Genomic DNA, 27,091 nt, shown 5'->3' on the forward strand with positions numbered 1-27,091 from the left:
CTTGTTCAGTAATTACAGTCTCAGACCAAATACTGCAGGGCCGTTTGTCTTCACATTTTTTTATGTACCTTAAATAGAACATTCTCTTCTTCTTTCAAAAACAATTTTCTGCCAGTGCCTGAAGCTCATTTCACAGAGTTCTACACAAGACCTCTAAAAGTGTTCCAGTTATGCCTGGGCTGCTTTGCACACAGCTTTGCAGGCTGTGTGAGACACCTTGGATTAAGCAGTTTGGACTTTCCTCTGTATGTGTGTGTTTATCTGTGTGTTGTCACAGTCACACTGCTCCACCTCTCCTGTTTAATGTCTGATGCTTGTGGCTTGCAAACATTTTGTGTGGAACATACATGCACACAGAACAAGTTAAACATACAGTAACAGCTAGACACGCAGAGCTCTGACCAGTGCAACCTGTGGTGTATCCGCTGACACATTTTCCCCATGTCTCAAAACAATAAACAAATGGTAAACAATTCATAATATTTTTCCCTTTATTTTTTTTACAGTACATAAACCTCAGGGAGGTGTGGTTTGAGAGGTTACCCAAATATAATACTGTAATATTATAGGAAAACAGCATTTTGCTTTTCTGGCCTTCCAAAGATTAATGACAGGTTAACCTTCGCCCAAATATTACATTAACTGCTGATAGTAGCCAGAAGACATGTCAAGCAACTACAATCATACAATTATCCACCCTTCATCACATTCACTGTTTACTTTCTTGACAAGCAATTCCCAAAGCTCTTTAGCCCAGCAAATGAAAGACGCAGAGGGAAGCAGCTGTATTCATTATTTATTTAAAGTGTAAAGCTGCGCCGGCATGCGCCGGGGTAAGACACTTTGGAGACAGCCCAGTCGTTGATCTCTTCTGGTTTATTTCATCACACTGCATCATCCTTTAGTCTTTCTTATCCCCCTTGTTCTCCTCATCTTCTGGGTTGTAGACGCTAACGGTGAACTCGCCAGCCTCTGTGCCGTACTTGTTCTTGACCACGAGAGCGTATTTGCCAGAGTCAGTTGTGGTGACGGTGGTGATTGTGATGCTGGCATACTTCCCTTGCTCAAACTTGAGTTTGTAGCGATCGTCAGATACCAGTGGTTTCTCATTCTTTTTCCAGCTCACCTCAGGTGCAGGGTCGCCCCAGACATTGCCAGTCAGGTTCAGGGACTAAAGAGAAGTAGAGGGTCATAAGCTTTTGATGTGTGTCATATACAAAACTGCATTCCACAGAGTTCAGAGGAAAGAGACACTCCAAGGATTGTTACAGTGAAAAACAAAGTGTAAAGTAGGAGAAAGAGCTTCACAGTGTATTAACAGAGCGTTTCTAATTTATTTACCTTGCCCTCTTGGATTGCAACCACATCTGGCAAGCCTCCAATAACACGAGCACGGTCTGAACAAGAGATATAAGAGTGAGCCAGGAAACAACTGTCCACCATCAGTCAGGCTTTAGAGCATTTTTCTGTGCACAATAACCTTCACCCATTCATTCATTCACCCTACTCTGGCTTTCAGTGAACCATCTGACATAAAACACATTTTCTAATTTCTATGCACATTTTCATTTTCTATATTAACAGTATTTTAAACACTCCAATCTTTGAATGGAATCAACTTCAGCTCCTTATTTCAGCAGTGTAGACATTTCACCTCCACAAAAGCCCATTTCCATGAATAGGATATTAATATGACTATTAATAGACTCATGCATGTTAAAATCTAGTGAACCCAAGATAAAAATTCTATTGTAACTGAAGAAGTCTCCATATCCAGAGAAATTTTACATAATTTCATAAAGCGACATCTCTTGGGACCAAGAATAAATAGCTACTTACTTCTCTCTGCAATTGCTGCCGCCCTACGGAAGGAAGGAGACAGACATTGTCAGAAGCATCTTCAAATGATATCACAGGCAGAGGAGTTAAGACTTCTTTTTCAGTCAAACAATGCCAGGAAATGTATTTTGAGTGCTTCAGAAAAGGCTCACAAAGTACATAAAGTCTATTTTAATGCTGTGATGGTGGTTACTATTTATTTGTGTAAACATCCTGTCCAGACAGAAATAAAGAATTACACAACAGAAGGATTGGGTCAGATGAGTTTGTTTACTTACTTGAGCTTTTTAAATTCTTCAAATGCCGCTTCCCATGCTGTACCAGGAAGAAAATTAACATATTTCTATTTAGTTATCTACATGCAAAAAAAAAAATCCAAGTTAATGGGATGTCTTTCATTTTTAATACCTTTCTCCCTTTGACTTTAAAATTTTCACTCACCTGGGCCAGTCAGATCAAAGAATCTCTTTATACCAGCCTTGCCGTCAAAGATGTCCATGGTGTACCTGCCCCTGTCCTTCTCAGTAGGCTCATTTATCTTAAGCCAAAGCTGGTCTCCTGTGACCCCAGGCTTGACTCTCTCTGAGGCTGGAAGCTTAGCATCTCTGATGAGGAAAAGGGGATCATGAAATGCAAATTTATTTTTCATCTACTAAAAGTATACAATGAGATGATCAAGTACACTGAAAAGCAGTAACTGCATTTGACCCCTAAAATCTCCACAATCGTCTCTGTATTATAACAGAATAAACAATCTGATTCATTTGAGCAGTATCACTACCAGCTAATGGGAATTTGCATTCTTAAATTTGATTAGAAAATCTGTGAAAATTATTTCACTCAGTGTAGTTACTCGCACCTTTTATGATCCATCTCATAGACACCTGAGAGATTCAGTATCTAAGTTTGGTCTCAAATGCATTAAACCACAGAGTTTAAAATGGTTGAGTTCATGCTGTGGTTGTGCCAGCGTTTCATAAGACCTTCTGCACATACAACAACAACAAGCCCTGGTTCACAGCAAGATTCACGTAGCTTCATCGTCCCAAAGAAGAGGCTTACAGGTGTGGGGACAGGACTCTGTACAGCCAGGCCAGGAACACACTGACAAGGGAGATCAGTTGCTTGTTAATACTGCTTATTTTGTTATAGTACACAGCCTTATGCTGGTTTACTGTTTACTTGCCCCTTGCATGGGGATAGGTACATATACATTGAGAGCCGATGTACCAGAGTCAAATTCCTTGCGTGTCTGGCACACCTGGCCAATAAAGCAGATTCTGATTCTGATAAGTGCATGTGAATAGAATCAGTACAGCATCAGACAATAATGTAAAATACTGTAAGGTCAATTTTACATACTTTAAGAGCCAAACAACACGCAAGTCCTCATGGTAATATGTGACGTCTGAGTAGAGGATGATGCCGTGTTCAGTGCTGAGGACTTTGATTTCAGTGGCTGAGTTGGCTAGGAGGAAAAGAACAGGAAAAGTGTTGGGATTTATTTACTTTCCACATAAACCATATAAAATAATAGTACACAATAAAGGCTAAAATAGTTTAATTTCTAGCTGTTCTCATTCTTTCTTTGGCTTTCTATGCTGCTTCATTAGTGCTTGGTAAGTGTGAAGTTCAATGACTCACCGATAACCCTGAACAGCTCATTCATTACAGCTTGGTATCCTGGAGAAAAAGACGAGAACAGCAATTAATGTCATATTCGCTGATATCTAACAGCACAGATTTTCACTTTTTCATGAAGTGAAAATAAGACATTTACCTGAATCTGTCAGATTGAAGGTGCTGTTGTCTCTACCTCTGTCGTCCCTCAAGAAGACCTCGTAAGTACCTGCATCCTTCTTGGACATCTAGAGTTTGAAGTAAAAGCAACTTCAGTATTCCTGAGACAACAAACTGAAGACATGTAATAGGGAGAACAGCCAGACAGAGTCCAATTAAACTGAAAAGACAAGCATTTCTCCTGCCTAGGAGGCTGTAGGCATTACAAGGAAAACATGAAAAGGGTAAGAAGAGAAGGACACATGGAGAAATGAAAGGCATCAACTTATAGCAGCAAAGATTATGTCCAGACTTTGGGTCTCGGTGGTGAGGGAACATCATTGTCAGGTGGCTTTTTCCTTGCTTTTTCTTTCTTTTTCTCCTGCTTAATAACCCACTGTGAATTAGACACACAAACCAGCTAATGCAAGTGCGAATGCCAGGAGTGGTGATGAACAGACTGCTTCTCCTGAGCTCATGCAAGGCACCAGCCCTCTCTTTATAAGTAATGCTTATACAGTTTCAATGTAACTATGCTCATCAATGTACTGTAACTTAACTGGCAAAGACACTGAGTGACAGATCAGATTAATTTCCTCCAAAAAGTAAGATGGCCACAAGAGTTAAACTGAACATAGTTTTAGAAATGACATGAATGAATCAGTCACACATAAACAATACACTGCATTTAGACTGTGTGGTCATAAATGTTTAAAAGTATGGCCATTAACTCTATAATATCCAATTATGCTGTGTCAGAATAAGAATTAAAAGTAAACTTCAATAAACAGAGCCAGTTATGCCCAATCTGTCTATTCTGAATTCCAAGGATGGCTTGCTGACGTGTTTGCTCCAGCAGCGTTCCAGCACCAGAAGGAGGAGGAATATTTTTAAAAGTGTTTCATGATTTATATTTCTGAGTGTCAGAGAGGAATGGCTGGCAGCGTAGCCTCTAGTCTAGCTCTACAATGGAAGCACAGCTGCACTAGAAGCGTCACTTTTCGGTCTTCACTCATAAGCTCACGACTTTTCGCAAACATGGCCGCCGTCTAATGGGCTGACCTTTCCGATATTGAAGGTCAGATCGCTGTCCTTTCTCTGGATTTTCTTGGCATCCTCATCACTGTCTGCTATCCCGATGCTGTTCCTAGACCAGGTGATCTCAGTCTCTTTTTTGACATTTCCTACCTGTGGAGGGAAAATGTCAGACGGGAATAAGTTGTGTCATCTAAATTGCAGCCATTTGTGATGCTCGTCGGTACAAAAAATATTTATAGCTGTACAAATATTTACAATTACTTTTCTTACCTTGCATTTCAACAGAACATCACATTCTGGCGTAACGGCAAAGTCAAGGTACTCGACAAAGTGAGGACCTGTGAATAGTTAATGGAAATAATTGGAGAAACATACTTGTGTAATTTTAAACATTTGTAGCAGAGAAGTGAGAGCTCTTACCTTGTTTCCTGACCCATTCTGCCCTCTCAAACTGTGATTTCTTTTGAAGCTCCTTGAATTCTGGAGATTGGCAAAGGAAATGTAAATGTTAAATACCAGATGTCTTGCTATAAAATATTTTCCATAACTGAAAACTAAATAAACTAAAAATAGCTGCATTTGAAAGTCAGCTATGACAAGAATAAAGATGGCATGGCAGTAAAGAAAAGGTTGTCTTGTACTGCCCCTCGCTGGACATATACTTCAGCTACAGCAACACACCCAGCAAAGCCTTACTCTTACTGTGTGCCATTAAAAATAATCTGCATGAGGGGTGTCTATTAATAAGGAAGTAACAGTTGCATGTGAAGTCTCACCATCTCCAATGAGGACCAGACTGGTTGTACCCTTGGCCTTGCCATCCACCAGGTTAAAGGTGAAAGTCCCCTCATCGGTGACCTCCAGAGAGTCCATGAACATTTCAATGATGCCGGTCGACTTGTCAAACTTCATTGTGTATTTCTGAAAGAAATAAGAAAAGCCAGTATGCCAATAATTAGTTTGCAGAAGATTATGTAAATTAAAATTTACATACCGGACAACATGACTAAATGAGATGAATTAGATTTCGGTATGAGACCTACCGATCCCGAAGAAAGTATGGTGTCATTAAAGACATATTCCACTTCGCAGGCAGAAGTGCACTTCTCCACCTGGGTCCAGATCCGCACAAGACCCTTCTCGAGCAACTCCATGGACATTTCATGTTTGAAGGGAATAACTGGAGAGCACATTGTTTTTGAAAGCACTTGTTACTTTTTCTGTATAGCTATGTACATGGTGCATGAAGTAATCATGACTTGATATTAATAGTATCTGTGCTGTGGTGGGATAATTACCAGGAAACTTGTGGTCATGGCTGATTTCCAGAAGACGCTTGAGACCTGACAGCAAAAGTAGTCAAACGATTAATTTCATGACCTCTGCAAATCCCCTCAGCATCACTCCTCCCACTGCCAGCTTTACTGGTTTTTTTCTTGGCAGGGTTTTGGAAAAGTTTATCATTAATCCAGTCAGGAATATTAAATAACATGTAAACCTTATGTGTTACAACAGCACTGACTAATTTCAGAAAACTTTCAAGACAAACACACATATACCCCAGAGTGTAACAGAGAAAGAAACCAATTTGATGCAGCTGTTGAAATACAATAACAGAAAGGAGCCCCTCTCGCACCTTTAACACCTACATCACCCACACAAATAACAAGTGAATCAAGTTTCAGGCACACAAGAGCAGAGAGCCAAGACTGTGGGTTGACTCACCCTCCTCGGTGAGTGTGTAGCTGGAGGAGATGCCCTCAGTGTTGGTGACCACACAGGAGAAGGTGCCCAGATCCTCCAGGGAAGGATCATTGAAGATAGCTCTGGATCTGGAGACAAGGACACAACAGGTGAGTAAAGATGAATCTGAAGTTTTGGGTCCCAGGAAGTTGCATGACAAACTGGGAACACATATATAAACTTACTTTCCCTTTTCAGTGACGATAGTGAGGCGTGAATTGTCTGTGATGGCCTGATAATTCTTGGACCAAACAAATTCAGAGCCTGCTTTCATTTCAGAGCATTCGAAGACCATAGAGATGACACCATCATCATCAACATCCACATAAATCTCTTTGGTGTCTAAGGAAGAAATAGGTAATGTTTACTTGTGTGTGTATGCATCACTGGCATTTCAGCTCTCAACTCAGGCTTTCAGAAGCAAATAAAACAAATTATATCACATCAAATATAAGTGATGAAAAAAAATAATAATTTCCTCACTTTTCCAGACTTTCCCAGCCTGTGTGGAAACACTATGTAACTGAATGTGTGAGTTACATAACAATCACACTCACCAGGAGCAGTCTGGGCCAGGATTGGACCTAAGACTGCTGAGGGCTTTCCAACTCCAGCAAGGTTTTGAGCACGAACACGGAAGACATAGGCTGTACCAGGCTTCAGCCCAGTCACCTAAAAAGCCACATAATGAATTGGATGGAGACACAGCTGAAAACAGCCCTTTATTTATTCTTTCATGTGTATATAATGCACATGAAGATACATGTTATTCAAACCATAATTTTTCTATTTATCATCCTCACCTTCATATATTTCATTCTGTTGGCTTTTTCATGGGCAGCCTTCCAGCCCTCCTCTCCAGCAGAAGCCTCCTTGACATCCACATAATATCCATTGACAGGAGTGCGGCCATCAAAAGCAGGTGGCTCCCACAGGACCACAATGGAGGTGTCACGAACCTCCAGCACATGAAGACCAACAGGAGCACCTAGGAGGAACCAAGGGAGGGAAGTAAATGGTCTTATATAGTGCTTTTCTACACATTGAAGTGCACTCAAAGCAATTTACATATCACCGGGAGCAACTAGGGGTTCAGCATCTTGCTCAAGGACACTTTGACATGTGGACTGAAGAAGTTGGGATTGAACCACCAACTTCCCCATTACCTCAGCCACAGCTGCCCTGTTTTAACAAGTCCTTCACTGGACTGCTAAAGAATTGTCAGATACTTATCAGGATCGATTTTAGATTCCAAAACATTACATTTTGAAATAACACAAAAGACATTTTCTCTGTTATTCTTGGACCCCATTAGTATGTACTTGGACATGATAGTCACCTACTGTATGCCACATAACAACTTTCTATCCATTTATCCTTCAATGTGTCAGGTTTGCTCGGCCGCTCTGGCCTCCCTTACCTTTCCTACTGTCTCTTGCCCATTTACACTAATCACGTTCACCTGTTCCTCACTCCCTCATCACCAGCTGCACTTGATTAGGTTGCTCACTATATTACCCGGTTTCACGCCTCAGTCACTTGCCAGTTTGTTCTAGTCTCTAGGCCATTTTTTCTCCGTGCTCTTTCGTTGTTTTGTATGTACTGTATTTATCCCCTAGCCAGCTACTGTTTTGTGTTCTCCCCATGGACTGTTCCTCCGGACCGTGGCTCCACTCTCTCCTCCCAGGCAGGTCAATGCTCAGTCGCCTATCTGTTCCACTATTGCCTTCATCTCTCTGTCTCTACCTTCAGTAGCCACCATTACCACCGACCAGCCCAGGAGTGACCCAGCCTACGCAGCTCGGCCCAGCTCTCCATCTCCTCGCCTCCTACTGTTGGTCAACACCCGGTTACTACTCATTGACAGGACTACGCACTATTTCCCTCTGTGCATTTTGTTATTTCTCCTCATCACTGTACATAATAAATCACTGCTTGCATTGAAGTCGGCTACCTGGGTCCGCCTCTTTCTCGTTCGCTCACTGACAGGTGCGAACGGCACCTAACACAATGGACCACGTGTTTCATTTTCTTTTGCAAAATGTGTTGAGAGACATTCACATGGTAACCCACCTGAAATAAAATCTTGATTTGACTTTTGTGAATATATTGAGTGTCTAAACCTGGCACATACCTGGCACAGTAATGGTCCACTCCTTGCACTCTAAAGGTGCACTGGTCACAGAGTCTTTGCTCACACCTGCCATGTTCATAGCGCGCACCTGGAACTGGTAGAAGACGTTTTCCTTCAGGTTCTCAGCCTAAAGAAAGACAAAGTCAGACACTGACAAATCAATAAAACCTTGCTTTGGGCCTGCACACATAAAATAGCTCTGAGCAACAGTGCAGTTAGAATAATTATCTAGTGGATAAGGGCATAATGCTAAGATGAAACTTCTTGACAGATGACAGTGGGATTTGTGGTCATTTCTTCATTCATGAAAAACCCAAAACAATTTCATTATAAATGTGGCACTTATGAAATAGCGTACTTTATAGGAAGTTGCGGTTAATGCCTTTTGGTTCATTTCATGCCACTTCCCAACAACGTTTCCCTTCACGGTCCTGTAGTCCACAAAATATCCCCTGATATCAGCACCTCCACTGTTAGCAGGTGCGGTCCAGCCCAGCACCATATAGTCCTTTACGGCCTCCAGCAAGGTCACTCCAGTGGGGTTCCCAGGGACGGCTGAGAAAAGAGTAGTTAAGATGGCCAGCATTAATTGAAAGAAATAAGGTGCAAAAAATAAGCTTGTCAACTAAGACATTGAAACCCAAATTATTTACAGTACATTTCCTATAGCTGAACATTCTACATGCTTTGTGCACACAAGCAACACACTTTTTTTTGCAGTCATTGTAATGGATAATATACTTACACTCAAGGCCAGAAGCAGGGTAACTCTGATGCTAATAAAGTCTCTGAAGGCAGACGAGACTCTCATTAGGTTCATGCGCTTTAAGAACACAATGTTTTAGCCTTCATCTTGGCCATGCACCAAGAGGCACCCCTGAAGAATTATTTACACAGGAATTAATATCGGCACAATTTAAAAGTTTTGTAAAACATGATCTAATTAGTCCTTTAACCTTGCTGGTAATAAATGAAAGAAGCAGAAATGGTGAAATGACAAAATCCCATATTAGTGATGAGTATGTCAGGCAGGCGCATGCAAAAATATATTCACACACTGTCGCATACAGTACAGCCACTTGTATTAATTTAACTGAAAATATACAGGAATTTAGCTGCACAAGAGGAGCTACAGTATCTGGGCAGGTAACTATATCAGAACAAAATCCTAGAGAATATAAATTAACTAAGGAATAAAGACAGCATTTTTGGCTATAAAAGGGAAAAGGAGTGATGACAATAAACAAGGTTCATGAACAGAGATGAGTTCAGAGGATTTCATGGCTCAGTGGCAAAGGACTGCATGTGTGTGATTTTTTTTAATTTTATGAATTTCTGAAAGGCTGTTCTGAAAAAAAAAAGGCAATCATTCCCTGGATAAATAAATGCTTAAAAATAGCTGGGATGGTGGAGCAGAGAGAAAGAGACTAGCTTACATGCTACAGGCAATGAGAGTAATACAGATGTGTTATGATGAGGACACTCACAGATGGCAGGTTGTACAACAACTGTTTCAGAACTAGGGGAGCTCTGGCTGTATCCAGCAGCATTGACTGCCTTTACCCGGAACACATAGTTCGCTCCAGTGGTCAGGCCATGGCACACAAACCTAAACACAGTGAAGACAAAGAGGTTATGAGTCTCATATTATAACGACACTATAATTTCATCATCAGTACGAGTAAGAGTGAGTAGAAGCTTTAACATTTGCACTTTTAATGTAACTGTAAAATTAGGTGAAAAATAATAGATTGGACTTTTAGCTTTAGGTTAAGCTAAACCCCAGGGCAACCACATAACTAGTAGAACCTTTATTATTTCCTCTGAAAATTGGCAGCTGCAGTATCTTAGGTCATCAGCCTTTGTGACTTTCCAAATTTAAAGTATGACCACATACTTCTCAATAAAGTGCCTAATGTTAATATTAGCAAACTTTGGGAAGATATTTCTGTGCAACTTACTGAGTCAGTTCACTACTTGTACTCCTAACAATTATACATTTCACCATTTATATTATCCTGTATTTGTCACTTGTCATTATTTAGCAAATGTTACACAGTCTGGCTTTTTACTCAACAATTAATCATACATGTAAATGGATAATGACTAAAGAAGCAAAGAAAACTAAAGAAACAAAGAAATACAAAAAAGTAAGTGACATTTTTTGGCCAGTGTGCTTTGCTTTTTTTATGTTATTGTTTTTTAATCCAATAAACCTCACTATATTACATCCCCTTCAGCAGTAGCAAGACATCTGTATCAAATTCAGCTGAAAACCATGGGTCAGTTTTGATAGTGTATTCTTTTCAACTCTGCAGTCATTCTCTGTAACTGTTAGCACTGAATAACTTGTGAATTCTTAAACACTTTAACTGTCCCTACCTGGTCTGCTTGACAGGCTTGTTGTTGCAAGGTGTCCAGACATTGGAGCCCACCACGCTACATTCAATATAGTAGCCGACCAGATGTTTGACTTCCTTAGAGGCCCCCCAGAAGACGACCACTGAGGTGGCAGTGTTCCTTGCGGTCACTGGGGCACCCGGAGCAGATGGCAGGTCTGTTAAGAAAGAGATCTGTAAGATATGTTGGACCAATTATAACGAGCAGGGAGGGAACACACTGGATTGGGATGAGGCACGACATTCTATGATACAGAAAGGTCTCTAATGAAGGAATAGAGACAGGTAACACAAAAACGATATTATGATTTTAGGTGATATTTTTTAGCTCTAAACATGGAGCCTCTGTATGTAGCGCCTACACTGTCATATTTACAGGGCTTGGTGGCTCACCCAGTTTATCCCCAATAATGGTTTCTTCTGTGGGCACAGAGGCCTCGCTCACACCAGCAGAATTGCAGCAGCGTACACGGAAGCTGTAGGATTTACCCTCTGCCAGGTCAAACAGGGCAAAGCGGGGAGACCTGACAGGCATGCCAGTGTTCACCCTCTGCCAGTTGTCTTCCCCCGAAATACACTAAGGTTGACAGAGAGCCAGTGACATGAGACAGAAGATAACATGACAGTAGTATGTGATATCTGACAATTGGAATTTAAAATACATGTATATAAAAAGGTAAAGTTGAGAGTTTATGATTTAAAGCACTGAGTACTTGCATTGACTGCATATGTCCACTGGTTGTGACCAGTTCAACCACTGTTTCCTCATTTTGTTAAACCTTACATTTTTAGAGTTAAGGTAGTACAGCAACCAAAATGGAATTAATGTACTCAAATGTTATTAGATGTGTGAAAAATATGGTCTCATAACCAATGTAGTGCATTTTCATATTGTCAAAAATGTCACTTTAAAACAACTTGCAAGAGACTGCAACTAATGATTATTTTGTAATTACTGTCTATCAATTAACTACATCCATATTTCATAAAATGACAGAAAAGGGGTCAAAATCCCCATCACAATATCTCAAAGTCCAGATTTGTTTTGTATGGTCAAGGTGTAGTTTGGCAAACAAGACCTTTGAGAACTTGAAACTGATGAATGAATTTTTCTATAAATCAGCTGTTTGATTATTACTGCTTCAGCTCTACGTGAGACATTTACCTAGTTCTCCTCACCTTCTCAATGTAATACATGACTCCTTCATGACCTCTCTGGACTGGCGGCTTCCAGGCAAGGACCACATAGCTCTTGGTTGCCTCGGTAACCACAACATCCGTTGGTTCTCCAGGCACCACACCACCTGGAGAGGCAAGAGGAAACTCACTTTAACCAGGTGACTTGTGCTTAAAAGTATAAGTCAGCTGGACTGGTATCACTTGGTATCAAGCTTTTGATACTGTTACCAATACCATAGCTGCAGTACAAACACCAAAACAATACTTTATTTTAGAGCTTAGTTTGAGGATAGTTTGAGAAATGCAAACATGACTTACTAAAAATAACTTAGACTTTTAACAAATTGTGAATGCCAAACTATTCAATGCTTCCTCTCATTTGCATCCATGTTTAACATTGTCTGCAGCCATGCAGGAACTTACAGCCAAATAAAACAGTCAAAAACTGCCATGTCCTATGATTTGGATGTGAGACACCTGATGCCAGTGTTTGATGTGTTTACATAATACCACAGCCAGAAAAGTGCAGAAAATGTGACTTGATACTCAGACATATAAGTCAGTTTAAAACTGTTGTCAACTGCTGACACATCTGGAAATCAAAGGGTCTAACAAGACATTTCTTTCCATTTCCTATCATCACACAGGTCACAGGGTTTGATGCTGTCATACCAGTGGGATCCTCCTCTGTGAACTTAATCATTCCAGTCCAAGGGGCCAAGGGCCCAGCTGTTGGGGGAAAAAAATGTAATAATTACATTTAAGAGTACAACTGTTGGCTTGCTGCAGCGTGTCAGCAGGACTCTGTTGGGTCTCTTACCTCTGAGGCGAACCCTGTCAGAGGGATCCATAGCAACCACGACCTCAGAGACACGGGATGGACGACTGAGTCCTACTTTGTTCAAGGCCCGCACCCTAAAGACGTAAGAGCGCCCCTCCACTAGCCCCGTGACAGGGAAACGGGCGTACTTCACTGGGACGTCATTACACTGAGCCCAGTGGTGGGTGCCCACCTCACACCTGCAAACACAAAACATCTGTGACCACCACAAGCAACACTGTAACATCATTATCAATAATGATCAGGTATAAAAATCTTTCCACTGCAGTAATGCCATCTCTTAAGCTGGTGTTGGGCTTTTGCCATCCTGTCAGCCCACATAGTAGCAGAATGACTGATTGACAGCTACAGGCAGGCATGAATGATGTAAGTGTTATCTCTAAGGTAACATTTATCTGTCAAGTCGGCAGCTTAGTGGAAACCTAGGTGGAGTTTGGGACAGTGCCATGTCCTTTCACTATTCAGCACAGAAGTAGCATAAATAAGATCAGTTGTACTCATATCATAGCATCACAGCCAAGGTAAGCAAATGAAAATGAATAATAATTTCTCTTTATAATAATAATTTTGTCAAACCATGAACAAATGAGCTGCCCAACCTATCAATGTAGTATCCCAGGATAGGGCTGCTGCCCTCCACCGCTGGCTGCTTCCAGGTCACCACCACATAATCCTTATTGACATCATGACAGCGCACATCCAGGGGAGCTACAGGAGCCCCCTCCACCTCCACATCGGCATCTGGCATAGCAAGATGATCACACACACACACATACATGTGAGTAGTGCTGTTTCTAAATCAAGCTCATCTCCATTCCATACTTCCAAGTATTTCCATTTTCTGACTCACTTACGCCTTTACAGTACATTATGTGTAGCAGCACTGTGGCTATCTATGATAATTTGTTTGTATCTTGATGACATTAAACAGGGATTCTCTCTTATTCATAAACCATCTGATTTTTAGCTGAAACAGAGCCCCCTCTCTGTGGTGACTTCACTGACATGCAGACAGATATAGAGGCAACATTCCTCACAGGAAACCAGACACCTCAGAGAAAGCGCTGTGGCACTTAAAGAGACAGCAGGACTGAACGGTTCCCTATCACATCGGTGTGTAGGGTGATCTGCTTTACTTTGCACGTAACAGTGCATTTGAAAACAGCACAATTCAACAGACCTGATGATCAGAGGCCTTATAAGTTAATTCAGTTTTCAATGTAAAACTAAAAAGCTCCAAGTGCCTCTGTTTGTGCAGTGAAATCACCAGCTGCAGCTGAAATATCTGCCGGACACTTTACCTCTGACAAACACATAGGCTGAGTAGGTGTCAAAGCCAGATTTTGTGTTGACACGTAGAGTGTACATGCCCTCATCTTCCTTGTTGAGGTGGACAAGAGTGAGTGTGGCATGTTCCCCAGACCAGTGGGTGTGTACCCACTTGGAGGGCTTCAGGGGCACAGCTGATGGGACAGGTCAAAACAAAAGAGGTATGATCTGCTACATATAGTGTGTAATACAGTTTTTATGAATGAAGATAATGTACTATTTCCATGTTATTCTTCTACTTACAGTTTCTGTACCACACAACTTCAGGCTGGTATTTCTTTACAGTCGGATAAACAATGACAGTGCAGCCCAGACTCAGCGTCTCACCCTCGTAACCAAAGGCCACTTCAAATTTGCCAATGATGGTGGCGTTAAAGGTAACACCATGCTCAGGGCAGAAACCATCTGTGGAGATGAAGGAAAAGTACAGAATTAAAAACACTACAGTGAAAGCAATATGACTTTGTAGAGTCACTGCAGGCTAAAAACCCACCTTTAAAATTTTTAAGCACTTGTACTGTAGCACACATGCTTTTACTAATTTGTTTAAAAGGGATATATTGCCAGTGTCAGATGATATCGACTTCTTATTCCAACACGGTTTAAATTCATTTATTACAAGATGCTTTAGACAAAAGCATCTGTATACAATAATGTACACAATAATGTGTCAATAATTATAATCCAATGTGCTATTCTGTACAATGAGTACTTTGCGTTTTAGTACTTTGAGTATATTTTGATGCTAGTACTTTGGTACTTAAGTAAAGTCTGAATGCAGGACTTTAACTTCTAACTGAGTATTTTTACAATGTGGCATTGCTACTTTTACTTGAGTAAAGAATGAGAACTTCTTCCACCACTGGAAGTAAGTATAAGTTCAGCATCTACTTTCTCATTAGCTCTGTTTTAGCCTCCATCAACTCATTAGGGAAATCTCTGTCTTTTTAGCTTCACTGTGTTCAGCAGCTGGCTGCTAGCATCTGTTTGACATTTGTTGCAAGGCAGTTGGCATTCAGTGTGTTTATCAGAGCGTTATCACTGAAATAGCTGCTGACTGGGTCTAAAAAAACATCGCTGATGACAGAGGTGATACTGAAACAGTAAAGCTGCAAGCCAAAAAACTAAGAACTGAAAGAAGATAATGTATCATAAAGCTGCAGAAACTGCAAAGTTGACAGATAAGTCTTATGAGTGGCCACTTTCCTGTTATGCATTCCCATATTAATACAATCTTCTTGATTACTGACGCTTTAAGTTCTACTTTTGTTACTTTGTGTTTGATGTAGAGCACTTTTACAGTAATTATCTTGTATATGTGAAAGGTAATAATGTGATATAAAAGCAGCCAAAAATGTCACATTTTGCCTTACATTAAAAATAAATACATTTCTTCAAAGTGACTCACGTGGTTTAAGATCCAGTGCACCTGCCTCCTCAGCATCCTGGAACCCTGGAGAGAAAATATTATTTAGGTATGAGTTTTAGGACTTTTCATTCAGCCAAACCGTGTTCCACTGCTATTTGACTGCTGAAAATGCTCTATTACACACAGCTGGAAAGAGCTTTGCTTACAGTGGCACTATTTTAAAGCACTACTGTCTCTATACTTTGACCTGGGAGGGAGCACTAATCTGAAAGAAAACCGAATTACCTACTTTTGACAACAACAGTAGCCACAGAGGACGCTTCCCCCTTCACGTTGAGGGCAGAGATGCAATATTGAGCAGTGTCGAAGAAATTACAGCTGAGAATAAAAGTGCAGAGATGATGAATTCCTGGCATCGCATTTGCATTTAACAGGCTGCAGAATATTTTCTACACCAAACAGTGAGCTGAGGATGTTTTACATTTTGGGTGCATTTCTCTTTAACCATGGCCGTGCAGTGTGAGCCGAGTGATTACCTACTTCTTGATCTCCAGGGAGTGCATGTTGTAATTGCTCTCGACTGTGTACTTCTCAGGGTGGGCTTTGGGATCAATAAGAACATTGTTCTTGTACCTTGAGGACAGCAGAAATACAGTGTGTGTTGTTGTCAAGAGCTTTAAATGGAAACAGCCTTACAACACATGCTCTCATCAGCCACTTTTGTTTTGTGACTCAAAGAAAGTGGGGACCAGTGAACTTGGAAAACATCTTACCAGGCAACTTTGGGTTTGGGCCACCCAGCGACAGTGCAGTGCAACGTGACAGTCTTGCCCTCCCAGACCGTCTGTCCACGAAGCTTAATAACAAACTCTGGAGGATGATTCAAGTTGTCTGGGTTCATTTTCTTACGGAGCTCTGCCCGCACATCCAGCTATATACAGCATGAGAGTGAAGCCAGATTTTCATATTCAGTGCATGAGTGGTTGTAGGTTTGATATGAGAGATGAGATCATTTCAAATAGACATTATTTTGTCATTGCAAATCCCCAAAGGAATGGATTGGACTTACAGTCCTGCTCAGTTCCATGCGTTCCATAGATTCTCTGTACTGTACTGTTCTGCTTTTCTTCACCACTTTAACATCCAGAGCCTCCCTGGCCTCCCTAACAAACAGGTTTCTCATGGCCACATAATTAATCCCCTCCTCCGTAACATCCTCCTCTCGTGCCTCTGCCAGGCTTCGAACCACATCATGACTGAAACACAGTGCAAACATATGAGAACAGGGAAGTATCTTGGAAACATGTTCAGCTTCAGTGGCATAGATAGATTTTGTAGCTTCCTCACTCACTCGGCTCTAAATACAGGAATAACATAACCTATAACTTCTTTGTCCGTGTCCATCGCCAGGTAGGTGCGTCTAGCTCTCTTGGGTAGTGGGCTCAGTTTAACCACCTCCTGCCCCTTTTCTGTCTTCACAGATGTCTTCAGACTTAGAGGGAACAGACAACAATCATGGATTAATAGTCATTGATAGTGTAGGAAAGCTATTAAGTCAAGAGATTTTCATGAAATTTGTTGACACCACCATATTCTTTAATAAAATATACCTTCCAGTAAATAATGGTAAACACTTTTTGATCACCTTAATAAGATATACTCTGGTATTATGAGCAGATACAACAAGTTGCAACGGTCTGGCGCTAATTACCGATTCATTATGACTGCTTTCTTAGGATAGATAGCCATATCACACTTGGTTACATGCTAGGTGTAACTGAATGTACCATGTGAATCACAACTCTTAGTAATGATGGAAAAATCCAGTGAAAGGTACCTAATAGATGGAACAAAAAGTGCTATATAAAAATAACGACAACAATACTCAAAAGGAACCCTACTGCCTCTCCACATTTATAAAACTTTAAATACATGTGCTGTTTACATAATTCCACATTTTCCAGATATTCAGAAACAATAGATGTATTTCTATCCATCCTCTAGGTCCCTGACCTAATTACATTCTGGCTCACTGACTCATCAGCTTCTCTAGACTCCCTGTTGTCAGCTGGGTTTATAAAAGGAGCTGGAACTGGTGGATATGCGGCAAGAGGGAAAGGTTCGTTTTAAAGCCCTGCTTTCACATATAATCTCTGCCAAGTTTGCCCTTGTCTATCCATTTGGCCTGGAGCAGCAGTGGCATAGCATGGCTTTGATAAACTCTGTTCCCCACTGGCGAGGCAGGATCAAGTCAGTGGAAGGGCTGAATGCTCAAAAGAGACCGACAAGTGGAGCGAGTCTCACCAAACATTTATGCAGAACAAAGACATCATTTCTACTTGCTGACTCATGACGGGTGCAGAAAGTAAAGCTTTGGCTCAGAAAGTCAAAGGGGTAAAAAGTTTTAGTGCTGATAAAAGCATTTTATACCTTACAGTCTGAGGATCTACTGTATGCATCAAACTTAAGATTTAAATAATAAAAGTACCAACTGAAAACTTCTTATGCAATCAGTAACTGCTAGCAGAAGCAACTGTGTGAGAGTGGTTTCAAGGAGAACTGTACTGGCTGATCTATTTGACTCCACATATGGATACTGGACCAAAACCATTAACTATTAAACAACAATTGAAGCCAGTGTACAATTGTTTATGATACACTGTGTCTTAACAGTTGGCCCAATGGCAACATCTCATGTCATGTCTACAGTAATAGCTTGGCTGTCCATGAATATATGTGGCAGCCATTCACTACAGCTCGAATTCCTTCGCCGACTCCATTTAGACAGCTTGCATGGCTCCAACTCGGACACTGAACCCTGCAGCTTGAAGGATAAAGAAACTCGGACGGTTTACCAGTGTTAGAGACACAATGAAACATACAGTGAACATCCTGCTTTCAACAGTCACTGCTTTTCAAACATCTGTTATTGTCAACTTTGAGCATATTTTGATGAAGCCTTGTTTGATTCCATACCAGAATTTCACATACAAAATGAAGTAGGCGTGCACCCATGCTTAGTTAGAAATCACTAGTTTAATATCTCTTGACTTGTAGTTTGCATTTAAAGACTTAGGAATGGACTGACATTGAAACACCTGACATTTGACTCGCCCAGTAAGACTTAAGCATAGGCTGAAGAACATGTTGTTATACAAACACAAAACCCTTATATCATAAAAAAAATGGGTGGATGAATAACTATAGAGAGGCAGCACCTCCACATGCTTTTCTCTCTCCTGCTGCTGAACAGACTTCACACCAGACCCAAAGTGCTGCATTGAATATTTGACAGGGGTCTGCTTGAATGCACTCATCCCTTCTGGAAGTGGCAGGTTACATCAAGGGAGCGTCAGTTTTATCACACAATATCAACCACCAGTGTCTGCGTCACTCCCATCCTCTTACCGATGGCTGGTTGTCTTGTAAGTGGAGAATGACTGCTTGCTAACAGATGACTTGGTGCTCAGGTGATAGCTGCTCTCATAGTGATGCTGTTTCTTCTCCTGCTTCTGATGCTGCTGCAGCTGCTTCTGCTGTTTCAGCGCCACTTGCAATGATTCTGACATCCTGAGGTCCACTCCAGCCAACTTAATGTCAGACTGCCCGTTACTTTACCAGCCCTGTAAATCAATCTCATAGTTATTAGTATAGATTGACTTCTGATTTGGGAGTTATTTTAGGGCAGGAGGTAGTGATTAGGTATTAGGAAAGGCAACCAAATGTTAAAAATGGTTTAGAAAAGTTAAGATGGCGTTGCGATCTTTGTTTAGTCGCAACAGATGAAGCGTTAGCTCTACTTAAATCTAAGAATGAAGAAAAGGCAGCAGGTATTAAATAAACTCTGGCAGCATTTCTTTCTCATCTACATTTTTATTGTTTGTGTGTTCAAAAATAATATGAAAATTGAATTGATAATCACATCCATAAGTGAAAATATGAAAGACTTTTGCTTTCATTCATTTGCAGGCTTTGGCTGATTATAGTGATGCTACACTCACTGGGTACTAAGACTGCAACAAATGATTATGCTCACTATTGATTCAACTGTTGATTATCTTCTTTATTATTCAAGCATTAGAAAAATCTGAAAATGGTGAAAAGCACCCATCACAATTCCTATGGCCAATGCTGATATATTCAAAATGTTTATTTTGTCCAAATAATGCAAGTTTAATATGTTTTCAGTTTATTGTTGTAGAAAACAGCCAGCCATTCACATTTTAAGAAACAGAAATTACTAAATTTTTAACATTTTTTTCTTAAAAAACAAACTATAGATCATGAAAATTGTTTCTTTCTTTGAATCGCGTGATCAGTGAAACAACTAATAGTTTCATTCTGTTAGATGGCACAGGTTAGAGAGCGTGAAAACAGCCTTCATTGGCCCAATGCCATGAAACCAAAGATTAAATTAATTAAAATAATTTTAACATCTGCAATGTATGACAAGAGGCATGTATTTTCTAATGGTGCATAAAGAGAAGATCTGAGTATTGGTGGTTAGAGGTAAAGCACATGTTAATTGAACTGACTGTGTTCTTTTAGGATGAATCATCAGTATGACAGTATCTTAAATGAGCAAAACCCTGTTTGTATAAACAGCAAGAACAATGAATTAAAACTCTTAAAAAAATAATTATAGTGGTTAAAAGTAGACCCTACTGGTTGAGGCAATTAAAAGATGACCAAATGATAAAAACTACAATAACAATTACTCCTATTAGAGGCAGCTTTGTTTAGCCTAATAAAAACAATAATAAAATATATATTTATTACTCACCACAAGTAAAAATCCACTAATCCACAACAGCTGAAATAGGAAAAATTGTGTATTATTCCAAAAGTAGCTAAAGCAAGTCCAGATCCAGGCAAAGCAGCAGGGTGAGGGGCAGTGGACAGGACCACAGTCCACAGAACAAAAATAATGCTGCCACTCGGCAGAATGCACAAGACCCCGTCAGGACCTTTTAAGGCTGGGACAGTTTTAAATTTAGACCACAAGAAAGACCAGGGGAGCTGAGGAGTCTCTCCTACTAGGCCTGGCCCTCAGCTGTGTGCTGGTACAGGAGCTGCAGTGGCTCTTCCCTGAATGGGACATTTGTTCCAAAGCACACAACTTGTATTTATACAAACAGACAATGGACAAAGGCTTTGGAACCAGTGCCCTGTCTGAACCTAAATAAATGAAACGTGCCAAACAACTAGATCCAGATATTCATCGGCTAAATCTGATGGTAGGGCGACACCAAAATGTGACTCGTGCTTTTAATTTCTCTAAAAAATTCGGTTTGGCAATTGTTGTTAGGGACCGAGCTGCGGTAATTCTGTTGTGCATAATCGTGTAGTTGACCTGCACCACAGCGGTATATATATATATATATATATATGTATACATACAAAATCGCAACAAGATAAACCCTGGAGTAACCATACATCCATGTGAGTAATGCTCTGAACCATGGTGATATCAGGTATTGACTGCCACCTGCTGGTGAAACGTGTGAACTACGGCGTTTGTCAAATGGATAAAACAAGAGCTGTGCTTCTGCGGTTGTGTTCTGAACCTCTCATGTATGTAGACACCTCTGAATACAATGTAGTCCAGTACAACACCATGTTTAACTATGATCTCAATAATAAACATATCATTCATTTTATACATTTACGACAATTTCACCAAAAACTGAGTTGGCATTTTGAGCTTTATAAACACAGATGGTAAGAGACTGAAGTGCATGCATTTGTACAGGTGCGACTTTTAATTTTTGCCGGGTAGTGCAGAAGACGATCAATTGCAGATATAGACGGCTATAAAGGAAACGGTGGCGTAATTATGCTACACACTCCGGTACAGTAGATGGAGGTATGCGACTTTAAGTTGGTTTATAACCTGCCATTAAAATCGAGGAAGAAGAAGAAGCTGCAGAAGAAGAAAAAAAAAACTTCATGGGGTTATTAAAGAAACTTTATAGCCTTCTAAATACGTGCCTAAAAGAAACTAGGTTAGAACAGATAATTTATGTCATTATTATTATTACCGTATTATTACACTGGTAATCTAATAATCTAGTTCGATAGGTGGCGATAATGCACCTCTGCGCTGGATTTCCAACCGCTAATCAAAGCAAGAAGAAGAAGGAAAAACAAGAATAAAAAGCAGCAGTTGTATGCACAATCTGTGGCAATAGCAACTTTCTTTTTCTAAGGTGGGTAATTTATTTTTCTTATATCCAGTGGCCTCATAATGACGCACAAAACTGTATATTTTTCCTCTTAATTGACCTCGACGAGCTCGCTGGAGTCAACACTGGGCTAACGGTAACGTTATCTAGCTAATCGGTGACAGGTTTTGGGTCATGGGAGGTTGCAGAACGCTGTGCTACAGATGTTGCGGCACAAATATATAAGTGTCACAGTTAGCACGGTTATATCAATGTGATGGTAATTTGCATGTATTTTATTTATTTCTGGCCGCGAATGTCAGTGAGTGGCTGGCATTATTTTATTTATTTATTTATTTATTTATATTGCGACACAAAGTAACACATTAACAAAACAGGGCAGGACATGGGAGACAAGCCAATACATACAGGACATTACACGATTTAAACCAATAAATAAGTAATAAGGTGATTTCACTCACATTACTGTTATACTCATCCATATTTAACAACACAATTTTGTCATGATGCTGAAATTAGCTCTAGTTCACATCCTTCTTTTCAATTGTGCTACAGTAGGGGGGACCAACCAGCTGCCAATATGTCAAGCAAAAGGGCCAAGGGGAAGAACACCAAGAAGCGTCCCCAGCGTGCCACCTCCAATGTGTTTGCTATGTTTGATCAGTCCCAAATCCAGGAGTTCAAGGAGGCCTTCAACATGATCGACCAAAACAGGGATGGATTTATTGACAAAGAAGATCTTCATGACATGTTGGCATCATTAGGTAGACAACAATATAGTGATTTACACAGTGATGTGAAAACTCTTCAGTTCCTTTACTGAAGAAAAAGATGGCAACAGTAGTAAAAACGTGTTTTCTTGTTAATGTACTGAAATTGTACAAAAAATGAAATTTGACTTAATAGTGGTAACACAGGTAGCTAATAGCACAATGTTGGTGGTTAGTGAGCTTCCTAACACACAGGCAGCCCGGGTTCACTCTTAGATCTCATTACTCTGACCATCTTGTCCCAGGTAAGAACCCCACAGATGAGTACCTGGAAGCTATGATGAATGAGGCACCAGGTCCGATCAATTTTACTATGTTCCTGACCATGTTTGGAGAGAAGCTGAATGGCACAGATCCTGAAGATGTGATCCGCAATGCTTTTGCCTGTTTTGACGAGGAAGCCACAGGTGAGTGAAGTTAGACAAAAGTAAAGATTTCTTTATATTTCAAATGTGCACTGTACCTTGCAATGCAGTTTTTCTATTTGTTTGTGAATGTGCCCAAGGTTGGGTGAGCATTCCTATGAATACTGATCCTATTAAATGATCTTTTGAGAGTCCTTGCTCCGATGGTATGCATAATATTAAAGATCTGTTGCCCGCCCCCTCCTGCCAGGTGTGATTCAGGAGGAGTACCTGCGAGAGCTGCTCACTACGATGGGTGACAGGTTTACAGATGAAGAAGTGGACGAGCTCTTCCGTGAGGCCCCTATTGACAAGAAAGGCAACTTCAACTATATAGCATTCACACGCATTTTAAAACATGGTGCAAAGGACAAAGATGACTAGCGACAGAAACAGCACTGGTCAGATGAAGTTTATTCTTTAGACCCTGTGTATTGTTCATGTGTTTCCACTTAAGGTAGAAAAGTTCTATCCTGTAATTTGGCTCATGGCAAAGCTTCACTGTGGTATTACCTGCTGAAGGTCATTTGTTTATGCTGGTTGTTGAACCAGACCTCTGGACCCCCCTCCACACTTAAAGCTCACTTGCACATCAGTGATAACACTAGTAAGGGTCTGTATAAGGTTGTAAATGTGTATGTAAAGACCCCATGGATAAAGCTGGAAATAAACTAAAACAATGTCTGTTTTGGCTTTACTGAATCATTCGTATTTTATAGGAAATAAAGATTTTGAGATTTAAATTGTTCTGAGATGAACCACTGATGCTCTATTCATTTTTTCAAACATTTTTATTTTTAAAAGGAAAATTGATATGATGTATAATCTTAGTGATGGTTTAAAACACTTACATTACAGTTCACACAAATTTCAAGGATATACACCAGAGCAGTCATTGTATTAAACAAAAAGTTCCAACTCAGTGTAGCTTAATTAATAAATAAATACATACATGCTATGGCCAAAACTATGTGGACAATCTTGATTAGTTTTGGTCTTGGGCTTCAGCTAACCTAAACTTATTTTCTTGAATACTGTAAAAAATGTAACAAAATTGAAAACCACAATTATTTCCAGTAGGTGTATAATGATGTGTAAGACAATTGTGTGCTTTCCACTGTTTAGGGAAAGGGCCAGCTCCTGCTCCTGATGGTGGCCCTGTGCACAAATTAAGGTTCATAAAATGATAAGTGTTCCTAGGTTGACTGTTCCTAACAACCAACACCAGTGCCTGACCTCTAAAACACTTGTGGTTGAACAGGAGCAAATCTCTGCAGCCAAGTTTCAAAATCCTTTGGAAAGCCTTCCCAAAGAAAGTTGGAGCTGGTGGCACAATTCACACAGATGTCCACATACTTTTGACCATGTGCGTACAAAGTGTCATAGGAACACTCAGCAGTTCGTACGTCACAATGAGAAAAACAAAAAATGAGGGTTTTCTTTGTTAATGTAATTTGAACAGTCTTCTGACACCATCTTGGATAATTTGATAGACATTTGGTACAGTAGTGCTGTTCCACTGGTTTTAGATTCTTTAAAGGGATCTAGTGAATTTGTCACTATTCCATACATTTTAATCCTTTCAGAGTGTCTGTGGGTACATTATCTCAGAAAGCACCTCATATCTGTCTTCAGCTCAGAGAAAGTTTCCCAGATCTATGTAGCATCTGTGTTGTTAACCACCCCCAACCATCTCATACACATCACACCAACAATAGATAGGATCTGCTTCATACCTGAAGCTTTCCATGCACCTTGCAGTTGCTCACAGAGCAATGTATAGCACAAGATAAGGGACTTGTAGCTCTACTCAGCAAGGGCAAGATTTTTTGACTGGATCTTTGATAGGTGGTCTGATATACAAGCTTCGATCTTGTCACACTGAGCCAGGAAATCCTAGTGACAGAAAATAATCACACTTAATAATAATATTCAGTATTCTCAGTGAAACCTGTTGGTAATATTGAAAAGAGGTTTACCTGTACTGTTTTTACAAGTCCCTTTTTCTTCATTCTGCAGTCATTGAAATTTTCTGGCGCACTCTGGTAGAAAAGGAGCAGTCCGGGGTTTACCATATTTGACATATGAATAAAACATGCACTCAGAAATAAACTCCAAAACCAAAATATACTACCATAGCATCTATCTGCTCCAGGATCTTCATGAACTGCTCAGCTGCTATTTTCACTCTGTGGTCTAGTTTAGCCAATGCCTCTGCCTGGAGGTCTTTGGCCAGAAAGCCCTGGATAATAGTGATGAATTTCAATCAAATGATTTAAAACAAACGCATTTAAGAACCGAGAAAACTACGCAGCTTAAAGACTACAAATGAATGCTTACATTCTTGAGACCTGCCAACTCCCCATCTACTTTTTCCAGCTTTTTAGCCATCTGTTCCACAGACTTCTCAATGTCTTTCAGCTTCTTCAATTCGGCTTCTTCCTCTGGACTGTTCTGTTTCAAGATTACTTTCAGTATTTGATAACAGTTTCAGTCACAAATCAGACATCACAGATGTAAATGCCTTACCCGTTTTCCAATCATCATGAGCTTGCTGCCTTCTTTTATTCCATAGGTGGATAAACTCTCATCCATGTCCTTCAGGGATTTGCCTGCAAAGATAAACAAAGCACAGTCTGAGCTGGATGTTTAAGCTCACATGGCTGACAAGGAAAAGGGGCCAACAGTCTACCTTTGAAGATGAGTTTCTGTGAGGCTGGTGGAACTCCAGTGGCTTGACTGAGCGCCTCTGCCAGGTCTTTGACAGTTGGACCTTTGCCATCATCATGACCCGTTAATGTGATGCTGTGCTTAGTAGATCCTGAAATAAGAGGAAAAATAGAGCTGAAATTGAAAATATGTGCATCTTCCTTTCTAGACGATGACAGTGGAACGCTGTAGATCACTCAAACACAAGGATGACCATTCAGATTTATTATTCTCACTCTCTAGTTTTGCTATACTCTAAATGAGGCTTAAATTCTGTTAAACTGAATGAAGTGGAACCGAGTTACAGGTTAACTCAATGTTCTGATTATTCTATTGTTAGTCTGTTAAATGTTAAGGGGAAAAGCCTATCATAAGTTCCTGGAGACAAAGGTGACCTCTTTAACAATCCAACCAATAGCTGAAAATGCAAAGCTATTCCTTTTGTTTTTATATATGTTAAAGAAAATCTGAAATTCTCACATTTGAAATGGAGAGTTAACCTAAATCCACAAAACTATGGCAACTTCTTTGAGCTCAACTAATGAACTGTGTGCAAATGTAGTGAGAAACACTGGACAACACTTTTAAAGGAACAGGGTGGTCAGAAATTGGATTTAGTTTTTCGTCTGTATCCCGCAAAACGTTCTCTGTATAAGCTACTTATGGCATAATCGAAAACATTCATAAATCACAAACTGTGTTTATTAAAACAGTAATGTTTCTCTTGGGAGTTTGGGGATTGTTCACTTTTTATAAACCTTTGGTGTGTGAGAAAAAAATCAGAAAGGTGTTTATAAAGGGGAGTGATCGGGTAAATGCACAACTTGTGGATCAAGTATTACCAATAAAATATTACAACCAAAAAGAATTTTTTCCACAATAATCTCATACCGAAATGATTCTTAGAAGAAAGTCAACGGAAGACAGCTACAAATATCTGAACATGTTCCCGATAAAGCTGTAAAATATTAAATGTACTGAAATGACATGCATAAATTAGATTTTATGATATATATTCATTAGAGGGTAATATTTCACCAGTATTTTAAAGTGTACGAGTAAAGCTAAAAATTAATCTAAGAGTTAAGAATAGTCTATAATTAACGAAACCAAGTTAGCGGTAGCTACAGCATTAGCTGCTTCCACCTTGGTAAGAGCTACAACAGCTAACCATTTCCTAACTACTGGAGAAACAGTACATAGCAGTAGACTTCATTTTTCTGTCATTTGTCAATTATAGTATAACATCTTGTAAAATATTATTACCGTAATTAACTGTCACTGACATCGTTTGCCCTGACATTTTCGTTTTAAGCGCCTTTTAGTCACATCAAACCTACATGTGTCACAGAGCTAACTGTTGTTGATTGCTA

General features: G+C 40.1%; 3 protein-coding genes and 1 long non-coding RNA gene across 7 annotated transcripts; 2 read left to right on the forward strand and 2 right to left on the reverse strand.

Annotated features, from left to right (window-relative positions):
- Positions 1-427: 427 nt before the first annotated feature.
- Positions 428-21,053, reverse strand: myom1a (myomesin 1a (skelemin)). 2 transcript variants are annotated; one of them, XM_020591462.1, is made up of 37 exons: positions 20,434-21,053; positions 19,059-19,273; positions 17,002-17,142; positions 16,720-16,906; positions 16,424-16,581; positions 16,191-16,283; positions 15,940-16,028; positions 15,690-15,734; positions 14,525-14,686; positions 14,254-14,415; positions 13,552-13,693; positions 12,932-13,131; positions 12,784-12,840; positions 12,112-12,236; positions 11,326-11,509; positions 10,916-11,090; positions 10,021-10,142; positions 8,892-9,088; positions 8,534-8,660; positions 7,203-7,387; positions 6,957-7,071; positions 6,585-6,741; positions 6,382-6,488; positions 5,955-5,999; positions 5,700-5,836; positions 5,433-5,577; positions 5,077-5,136; positions 4,927-4,994; positions 4,681-4,806; positions 3,620-3,707; positions 3,484-3,522; positions 3,202-3,307; positions 2,281-2,444; positions 2,118-2,154; positions 1,840-1,862; positions 1,342-1,397; positions 428-1,171 (listed from the first exon to the last, which is right to left on the reverse strand). In XM_020591462.1, the coding sequence occupies exons 2-37, from the start codon at positions 19,217-19,219 to the stop codon at positions 902-904; spliced, it is 4,455 nt and encodes a 1,484-aa protein (XP_020447118.1). In that variant the 5' UTR covers positions 19,220-19,273; positions 20,434-21,053; the 3' UTR covers positions 428-901. The 2 variants fall into 2 exon arrangements, with proteins under 2 accessions (XP_020447118.1, XP_020447119.1); XM_020591463.1 differs by lacking the exons at positions 19,059-19,273; positions 20,434-21,053 and having other exon boundaries at positions 17,030-17,116.
- LOC109955364 (uncharacterized) lies at positions 6,419-6,961 on the forward strand. Its single transcript, XR_002274254.1, has 3 exons — positions 6,419-6,509; positions 6,679-6,756; positions 6,891-6,961. It is a non-coding gene; the product is annotated as an uncharacterized LOC109955364 (long non-coding RNA).
- A 539-nt stretch (positions 21,054-21,592) lies between the features above and the next one.
- On the forward strand, positions 21,593-23,693 carry myl12.2 (myosin, light chain 12, genome duplicate 2). Of its 3 annotated transcripts, XM_020591465.1 has the most exons (5): positions 21,593-21,655; positions 21,732-21,859; positions 22,391-22,599; positions 22,851-23,012; positions 23,221-23,693. In XM_020591465.1, the coding sequence occupies exons 3-5, from the start codon at positions 22,416-22,418 to the stop codon at positions 23,391-23,393; spliced, it is 519 nt and encodes a 172-aa protein (XP_020447121.1). In that variant the 5' UTR covers positions 21,593-21,655; positions 21,732-21,859; positions 22,391-22,415; the 3' UTR covers positions 23,394-23,693. The 3 variants fall into 3 exon arrangements, with proteins under 3 accessions (XP_020447121.1, XP_020447122.1, XP_020447123.1); XM_020591466.1 differs by having other exon boundaries at positions 21,600-21,859; positions 22,394-22,599; XM_020591467.1 differs by lacking the exons at positions 21,593-21,655; positions 21,732-21,859 and adding an exon at positions 21,885-21,971.
- A 125-nt stretch (positions 23,694-23,818) lies between these two features.
- Positions 23,819-27,085, reverse strand: bag1 (BCL2 associated athanogene 1). The gene is made up of 7 exons (XM_020591464.1): positions 26,985-27,085; positions 25,702-25,830; positions 25,539-25,621; positions 25,350-25,463; positions 25,144-25,251; positions 24,989-25,051; positions 23,819-24,905 (listed from the first exon to the last, which is right to left on the reverse strand). The coding sequence occupies exons 1-7, from the start codon at positions 27,019-27,021 to the stop codon at positions 24,816-24,818; spliced, it is 624 nt and encodes a 207-aa protein (XP_020447120.1). The 5' UTR covers positions 27,022-27,085; the 3' UTR covers positions 23,819-24,815.
- Positions 27,086-27,091: the final 6 nt, after the last annotated feature.

The sequence above is a fragment of the Monopterus albus genome, unplaced genomic scaffold (assembly GCF_001952655.1).
Source record: "Monopterus albus unplaced genomic scaffold, M_albus_1.0 scaffold14.1, whole genome shotgun sequence".
Taxonomy (NCBI): domain Eukaryota; kingdom Metazoa; phylum Chordata; class Actinopteri; order Synbranchiformes; family Synbranchidae; genus Monopterus; species Monopterus albus.